This window comes from Haliotis rubra, unplaced genomic scaffold, assembly GCF_003918875.1.
Source record: "Haliotis rubra isolate DU_JTF1 unplaced genomic scaffold, ASM391887v1 Scf1618, whole genome shotgun sequence".
In the NCBI taxonomy this organism is placed as follows: domain Eukaryota; kingdom Metazoa; phylum Mollusca; class Gastropoda; order Lepetellida; family Haliotidae; genus Haliotis; species Haliotis rubra.
This window is the reverse complement of record NW_025765579.1, coordinates 27,982-36,669: the sequence shown is the minus strand read 5'-3', so window position 1 is coordinate 36,669 and position 8,688 is coordinate 27,982. Positions and strand designations below refer to the sequence as shown.

The 8,688-nt window shown below is 38.1% G+C and overlaps 2 protein-coding genes and 1 long non-coding RNA gene across 3 annotated transcripts; 2 read left to right on the top strand and 1 right to left on the bottom strand.

The window, feature by feature from the left end:
* The first annotated feature begins 465 nt into the window (after positions 1 to 465).
* Positions 466 to 1,495, top strand: LOC124271616 (zinc finger BED domain-containing protein 4-like). Its single transcript, XM_046706768.1, has 2 exons — positions 466 to 1,269; positions 1,433 to 1,495. Exons 1-2 carry the CDS (start codon positions 466 to 468, stop codon positions 1,493 to 1,495), a joined length of 867 nt encoding a protein of 288 aa, XP_046562724.1.
* On the top strand, positions 651 to 2,030 carry LOC124271615. The gene is made up of 2 exons (XM_046706767.1): positions 651 to 1,529; positions 1,686 to 2,030. Exons 1-2 carry the CDS (start codon positions 1,509 to 1,511, stop codon positions 2,028 to 2,030), a joined length of 366 nt encoding a protein of 121 aa, XP_046562723.1. The 5' UTR covers positions 651 to 1,508.
* A 5,597-nt stretch (positions 2,031 to 7,627) lies between these two features.
* Positions 7,628 to 8,479, bottom strand: LOC124271613. The gene is made up of 2 exons (XR_006897093.1): positions 8,378 to 8,479; positions 7,628 to 7,798 (listed from the first exon to the last, which is right to left on the bottom strand). It is a non-coding gene; the product is annotated as an uncharacterized LOC124271613 (long non-coding RNA).
* Positions 8,480 to 8,688: the final 209 nt, after the last annotated feature.

Sequence of the window (8,688 nt, the reverse complement as noted above, 5' to 3'; positions counted from 1 at the left end):
AAGCTGTATACTTGAATGCATAATTGTGTTATAAATATATTCAATATATATTTAAAATGTTTCTCAGAGCAAAATATGACACATTCTTCAGCAATTCAACAACTGCTTGTAGGGAATATGTTTAATTCAATGAGGACACTTTGAAAAAAATCAGTATGTTTTTTTCAGCTATACCTGCAAGAACACATCAAATATGGCAATACATCTTAGAAGGAAACATGCCATAGAAACTAGTAACCAGGGAGACAAAACGTCTTTGTCAAGCACCATGAATTTGGTATATGTAAATGGATCTGTAAATACAACTTCCATGGGCCAGCTTAGCATACAAAGCGCCTTTCAAACAAAACTAGCACCTGGCAGTTCAAGGGCTCAACTCATCACCCGCAATCTTGCGTTGTATATAGCGTTGTATATGTATTGAGGCCTTATTCCATTGTTGAAAGTCAAGGATTCAAGAAACCGATGAACTGTCTTGAACCAAAATATACCTTGCCATCACGAGCCACACTCAGCAGAAAAGTTATTCCTGATCTCTATGAGAAAGTAAAAGAAGTGAAGGCAGGTCTCAAGGCATCTCACTCAGTCGCACTCACCACTGATGGCTGGACGTCACGGGCAACCCAGAGCTACATCACCATCACAGCTCATTTCATAGATGAAGAGTGGGAGCTTAAAAACAAAGTTCTTCAAACACGACAAATGTTTGACTCACACACAGGTGTTAACATTGCTGATGTCTTGAAACAAGCCATAGATGACTGGGAGTTGAAACGTCCACATGGACAGCAGCCTATTACATCAGACAGCGCAGCAAATGTATGCCTTGCAGTCGACATTGCAGAGATGACACCCCATATCCGATGCTTTGCACATATCATCAATCTTGCAGCCCAACAAGCTCTTCATATAAATGAAGTTCAATGTCTTCTTGGAAGAGTCAGGAGAATTGTTACTTTCTTTCATAAGAGCAGCACAGCAAATTACCAGTTGGAGCTGAAACAAAAGCTACTTCAACTTCCTAACCATCTTCTCATCAACAAAGTGAAAACAAGATGGAACAGCGCCTATGACATGATTGAACGATACTTGGAGCAGCAGCCAGCTGTGATGGCAGCACTTATGTCACCAAATATTAAAAGGGAAAAGGACCTGGACACACTGAGCTCAGATGACATCACTCTTGCTGAACATTTCATCAAAGTCCTGGGCCCGCTGAAAACAATCACTACCATTCTCTGTGAATCAAACATACCAACTCTATCAATGGTGAGGCCACTTCTTCAGAACCTATCACAAGCTATGGCCCCAAATGTTGAGGATGTTAAACCTGTCTCTCAGATGAAAGCTGCTATTCTGAACAGTCTTGCAAAAAGGTACACAGATGTGGAGATAAAAAAAGTACTGCTACAAGCATCGTTTGTTATCCCAGGTTCAAAGCTCTGCCCTTCCTCAGCCAACAAGAGAAGCTGGAGGTCCAAGAATCTCTTTGTGACTTGGCTGAAGCAATGAATGACAGCTCCCTTGAGGTAACACCTGAAATCTTAAATAATAGAAAAACATAACATTGGTCCATTTAAAACGAAAATAATATATTGCTTTTGTGTCTCCTGTTACAGTTACCAAAACAAACCAATGGGTTGCTGATTAGATGTGTACTGTATATGACCTGTTTCCTGTTTCAGTATTGTATCGTTAAATCTGAACCATGTTCAGGTCCAGATGCTCGGAGAGATCCACCACTACCAGATGTACCAGTACAGGTGCCCACAGCTGTGAAGGAGGAAGTAGTCAACCCACCTAAGAAGACGGCATTGTCTTCATTATTTGGTGATGTCTTTGTTGTTTCTCATGTACCTGCCACACTGACCAAGAAGGAGATGATACATAATGAACTAAAAGACTACACTGGAGAAGAATGTGCAGATGTGAACACCAATCCACTCAAGTGGTGGCATGTGCATGACCATAAATATCCAACATTTTGTTCTGTGGAAGGCGTATTACAGTCACGTCATTTGTCCCAGTAGAGTACAGCAGTTCCAAGAAGGATAACTCTAGTGGAATCCGAGTCAATGTGTCAAGTCTCTGCATCGGACACTGGAACAAACCTCTCGGATTGATTAGGAATACATGGATCAAACATTCATCTTGAAGATCATTTAGCACTGATTCCGGTAAGAAAGAAACTGTTTTCGTGTTCGATGCCATGGACGCCGTGGCAGACTCACTTGTCACACTTTCAGGTAACACCTTTAGTCGGTATCTTGCTGATTCAGTTTTAACAACAAACAGGTTGTAGAAATTCAAGGCCTGTAAAATTCTTATCACTCTTCCCATTAGATCACCGTCAACTTTAACTAGGTCATTGACATTGATCGGTTTAGACTAATGGCGGCAATGTTTGTTTACAAACAATGCAAACGATTGTTTCTTGGGATTTTTTAAGGTTATTTATTATAAAACGACTACCATTTATATAATGCAATTTTATTGCAAAATAATAATGTCTAATAAGAAAAGTATTCATATTCTTTAACCTTTATGGTTTCATTTTTAAATCTCGGAATGTGTGAGTACAGCACGTTCTAATTATCAATGAAAGGGTAAAAGTTGTCAATGAACTTGGATCATGAAAAGTAGTTCCGTCAACCAATCATATTTCTTCTCTGCTTAGCTGACCAATCAACGTTGAGAATCACTACAAAGCACATGTGCGATTATCACTAAAATAATCACCTGTGTACCCTAGCCCTTATGGGTAATAATGCAGCATAATATACAGTAAAATGCATACACCTTATCTAGGTCTATAACCTTCGCAGCTGCCGAGAGACGGTCATTTGATGAATATCAACGTCTTAGAATATATATGTTTTACCCCCATTGTTGCACAAATCAGTTTCAAGCAATACGAAGTGTTCTTCCAGAAGGAGTGTTATATATGTATAAGATAAAATTCCATTCACCTTTTGAGGTGATCGTCCCAGTTTCGTTCTTATTGATGTCACTCAGTTGCTGTACTTCTGTTTCCAAGAGAAGGACCACTTAGAGGTAACCTCGCACATGCACGGTTCACATAAGGCCATCTATGGATGCAACTATGACAGTTCCTACATCTCATACTTGAGTGTTAGAGGCACTGCTCCTTGGGAACACTCACCCAGATTCAGCTGGAAGTGCTCAGGGTGGGTGGGCTTGAAGGGGCGTATGACGCGCACATATACGCTATTCATGAATCGGGCATCATATGTATGTAAGATAAGACTGTATTTGAGGTAGACTCAACTGGCGATGTTGCTGCTCATGGTGGAGGGCTTGAAAGGACGGATAACTCGCACATACTCGTCATCCTTGTATATGACATCGTGAAGATCCGGATTAGAATTGTTGGTCTTCAGCAACCCAGTCGTTCTGAAGGTAGATGTTCAGGAAGTCAATCACTGTATTGTCTGACCCAGAGTTAGTGAGTTAAAATTTGAAGTCACATCGGCAATATTTCAGCCATATCGCGACTACCAAAGCTTTGTATTAATAAAAAACGAACTTAAACGATATATATGAATCATTCTTAAAATTTGTGCATGTAGGCAATAATTGAAAATTTTGTTTGCTTGCTTTACCTTCTAATGTTGTTGATTACGTTTGTAGTATTCAGAATATACAATACATAAATTATACAAGCTTAACGACATTTCATGTATCATATTTTAGCCTATTAATAAAAACATTCATGAAATTGCGTCACTACCGTTACGAAATTTGTAACGTCATAGTGAAACGAAAAAAATCCAAAGCTGAATCACTTAAGTACATATATGTTAAACTATATAGTTTTACAATTATATAACATGGCTAATGAGTTTTGAAATTGTATATTTATTGCTTAAAATGGGCACACAAGCCAAAAACTTCCTTTCATTTTTGATGTGCAAATATAAAGTAATATGTAGCAAAAAAATCAAAATAAGAATATGAATTATATTATGCTTACTTGAAGCTAAACTAACAAACAGACTTGCACTAAAATTCCAGATATAAACAGATAAATCAATTTTAACTAAATGATAATGTTATTGCATTGACTGTGGCATGGACATTGGCAATAATTGTCACCGTAGTGACACAATAACGGTTGTGACATTGTTAATAATAGTCAGTTTTGTTAACTTTAAAAACTGATTTAATGAAATTTGTCAGTCAGAAATTTCAGAATTTTTGAAGAATGTGTAATAGGCAAAAGATTTACTTAGATCTCCCCGTCATGTAATAAACAGGTAAAGACTGCATGTTACAGTAGTGACATTTTATCAGCAGTGATCTCCGACAATTATATCTTTTTGCATTTTATGGTTGCTGCTTAACCTCATATGTGTTTTAGGTAAAATATTACAACAAAACAACTGTTTGAAAAAAAATTATTCCCTGGATAGAAAGTACATGTCATTATATTCCTTTGTCCACATGGATTAAATTGATGCTGCATATCATCCTTAAACATGATATGGCTGAAATATTGCCGATGTGACGTTAAATAATAACTCACTCACTCACTCCTTAAACATGAAACTGTAAATCTGAAACACTGTGTGTGAAACCTTGAACAAATAGTTTCATACTAAGCTTGAATGAAAATACAAGATCCACTCACGCTAGATATCAAACGTACACATGAAACTACATTTATTTTGTCCCAGTTGCTTGATAGTACTCTTTCAATAGTAATTAAGCATGCTATAGTTCAGGCATGTTTACTGTTACTTTGCAAGGCATAACCTGTGTCTGGTATCTGTTTTCGTAAGTTCTTAATTTGTTCAAGTTGGGCAAGAAACACATTCCAGTTTTCATTCGGCACAGAGAATTCGAAATGGCGTTGACTATCCCCTGATGACAATTTTGGAAACAAACCAAGTTCATATCCATTACCAACATCTTTCATTCTGCGTCAAAAGAAAATTTATATACAAACAATTTTAAACTAGAAAATTGTCACTGCCGTCACAAAATCTGTCCTTACAAAAAACAAACATACTTTATATATTGCCTATAATTAAGTATATCATTAGAATGGTTTTCTTCATTTGATACAAAACGTTCATGTGAAATAAGATTACAAAACATTTGATATCCCTGAATTGAACATTTAAATACAAACAACATTAAACATGAGTTTTGTGCAGTGGTTTTTGAGGAGAAGTGGATAAAGTACACCCCCTGATGTATGGGACGAACTGGATGAATAGAACCAATTCAAGTTCAAACATCTGTAGAAGTGACAAAATTAAGAAACTGGATGAACAAGGTATGAGACGCACACCTTTCTAGTCCCAATGAAACACACAATGAAGGCCAATTCTGTTGAGCAGCTTTTGTGAAGAAGTTGATAGACTTCATCCCCTATAACACTATATTCAGAGAGAAATTCAACAAAATTTATGCAAGTTTAAACGGCATTAAAATTGGAAAAATAAATAAATACAAAATCAAAATATGAGATGCACACCTTTAGAGTCCCTATAAAGCACATGTGTAATCTAAAAGAATTCCATAAAGTAGTTTTTGAGGAGAAGTGGATAACATACACCCCCCCTGTTGTATGGGACGAACTGGATGAATAGAACCAAATTCAACAAAGTTCAAACATCTGTAGAAGTGGCAAAATTAAGAAATTGGATGAACAAGGTATGAGATGCACACCTTTAGAGTTCCAATGAAACACACGTAGAAGCTCAATCAATTCTGTTGAGCAGCTTTTGTGGAGAAGTGGATAGACTTCACCCCCTACAACACTATATTCAGAGAGAAATTCAACAAAATTTATCTAAGTTCAACCGGCATTAAAATTGGAAAAATAAATAAAATACAAAATCAAAATATGAGATGTACGCCTTTAGAGTCCCTATAAAGCACATGTGTAATCTAAATGAATTCCATAAAGTAATTTTTGAGGAGAAGTGGATAACGTACACCCCCTGTTGGATGGAACGAACACTGGCTGAATAGAACAAAATTCAACTAAGTTCAAACATCTGTAAAAGTGCCAAACTAAGAAATTGCATAACACATTATGAAATGCACACCTTTAGAGTCCCTACGAAAGACATGTAGAAGTTCATTCAATTCTGTTGAGCAGTTTTTGTGGAGAAGTGGATAGACTTTATCCCCTATTACACTATCATCATAGAGAAATTCAGAAAAATGTACCTAAGTTCAAATGTCTCTAAACTTATAACAACAACAACAACAACAACAAAAATATGAGATGCACACCATTAGAGTCCCAAGAAAGCCCATGTATAAGTTCATTGAATTCCACAGAGCGGTTATGGTGGAGAAGTGGATAGAATACATTCCCTGTTTCGTACGGACGGACGGACACCGAGGGTAACCCTATATGGCGGGGGCATAAAAAAGGGCAAAAGATGGTCAACAACTGAAGGCAGATCATTATACTAGGGACCATGGGGACGTACAGTACTTTTGCTACCTGCATGGATCAAGCTGGATTTACACCATCCCTTCATATGATAGCGATTGTTCACAACTCCAGCCAGAAATTAAAGAAAGTTGTATTTCTAAATCTTATTTTAAGGTTTCGGGACTTACCCTCTCAGGAGGACCATGATTGTACAATACTTTAACCTCTTTGAGGCTACAGCCACTAACGATATCAGTTATGAATTTATGCTACAAATTTTAATATTACACACGTCTTTCTACAAATGATATCAAAAAATTTCAAACAACTCAACAAACAAACAACAACAATCAATAATTAAATGAAAATTAACATTAGTAAAAAGATCCTTAACAGTTTTTTACATTGAAATGATTATAACTTGTGATGGAAAAATCAACACAGTGAAGCAGGACATGCTTCTTTGTGATTCTTCCATCACTAAGGATACAGAACGGAGGATCCTCACCGTTTAACAGGTATTTACGCCTATATCGGAAATGGCCAATCCAGCATCGTCTTAAAATGGCGTCTTCAAATCTGGACTGACAACCCAAGTAGGTGTAACCAATATAGGGTTTTATTGGGTGTCCCACTTCTGCAACCCGTGAAGATCAGGGTTAGAATTGATCTTCAGTAACCCATGCTTGTCATAAGAGGCGACTAACGAGATCGGATGGTCAGACTCGCTGACGTGGTTGCACATGTCATCGTATCCCAATTGTGTAGATTAATACGCATGCTGTTGATCACTGGATTGTCTGGTCTACACTCGATTATTTACAGACCGCCGCCATACAGCTGGAATATTGCTGAGTGTGGCATAAAACTAAACTCACTCACTCACTGACTGATCGTGTGAAGGTCCAGTCTACGCCATTCCTCGTGTCAAGCAGCTTACAGTTGGGCCACGTTCTGTACAGGAGGATCCCTTTGTTGCACACAACGACCAATCATGTCCCAGATATGCTCCAAAGGGTTAAGATCGGGGCTCATGCAATCGTGAGATATGTCAGGGAGCCAATATATGAAATTAAATTAAACTCACTCACTCTTCACATAGGTGCCGTCAGTTTGTGAATGAATGAATGAATTTATTTCCTCCGGAGCGCGGCGTTAAACAACAAACAAACCAAACTAATTCAGACTAAAAAATAATACAATATTGAATATATTTTTTGCATCTGGTTTAATTTGTCGTCACACAGGCACGTTTGAGAACATCTTCCAGCTGTCAGCAAAGTCCGCATCTTCTGGGGCAGTAGGCGCTGACCATGGGGTAATAATCACACCATTCCGGCAGTACCGTGCTGCACCGTCTCATGTCCTCTCGGCATTTTTCTGTGAAATATAAGTGGTGGTGGTGGTTCAATTGGGTTTAACGTCGTGCTTAAGAATATGTCGCTCATATGACGACGTGCATGCGTGTGCGTGTGTATGTGTATGTGCGGATGCTTGTACTAGCCCAGACTGAAGCTGGTTTTATAGTGCTAGCCCACTGAGATACCATGCCGCAGTGAATCATGAATACCCTACTCAGACACATTATACTGACTCCGAGTCGACCAGTCCCTGTTGTACCCATTAATGCCGAGCGCCAGGCAGGGACCAACAAGTACCATATTTAAACGTCTTTTTGGTATGACGCGGTCGGGGGTCGAACCCGCGACCTTCGAACCCTCTCTCCCTTGCGGACGCTCTGACCACTACACCACGGAGGCGGTGTGAAATATAAGTAGTGATCCTTGTAAAAAGTATTACTGATATGCTAATAAACTACTTTAACTAAAGTATTCAGTTAATCTTCAAGGGTCAATGCGTCAGGAATATATAAAACTAATGGTATGTTTTTGTTTTCATGTAGTGAGTTAAGTATTGTTACTGTTTGATGGATGAGTTCTTATTTTGTTTTCAACATACTTTTGACTGCACGTAACACCTTCCCATGTGTCGGTGCACGTGCAGGAGCAGGTGTTTCCATCCAGCGTTCCTCCGTTGAGGCACACGATGCCTGTACAATCTGAAAATATATTCGACTTAATGTATTTGCGTGTTTGGAAACCAGAGTCCGTGAGTCCGAGTGCATTTTTAACATAATAGTGCAATCAAATACATTAAAGGCACACTTTCTTAAATCAAACGTAAAATGGTTTGAAAGAAGCTAATAAAATCGTACCAAGGTATCTAAGCTTTTGTCTGTTTTCCACCAAAGTTTAATAAATGGAATACAT

Excerpts from the sequence above, each read along its gene's own strand:
- LOC124271615 (XM_046706767.1), top strand. The coding sequence starts at position 1,509 with ATGAATGACAGCTCCCTTGAG. Across the intron at positions 1,530-1,685 it reads TGAATGACAGCTCCCTTGAG|TATTGTATCGTTAAATCTGA; the intron begins GTAACACCTGAA and ends TTCCTGTTTCAG.
- LOC124271616 (XM_046706768.1), top strand. The coding sequence starts at position 466 with ATGAACTGTCTTGAACCAAAATATACCTTGCCATCACGAGCCACACTC. Across the intron at positions 1,270-1,432 it reads ACATACCAACTCTATCAATG|GTTCAAAGCTCTGCCCTTCC; the intron begins GTGAGGCCACTT and ends TTGTTATCCCAG.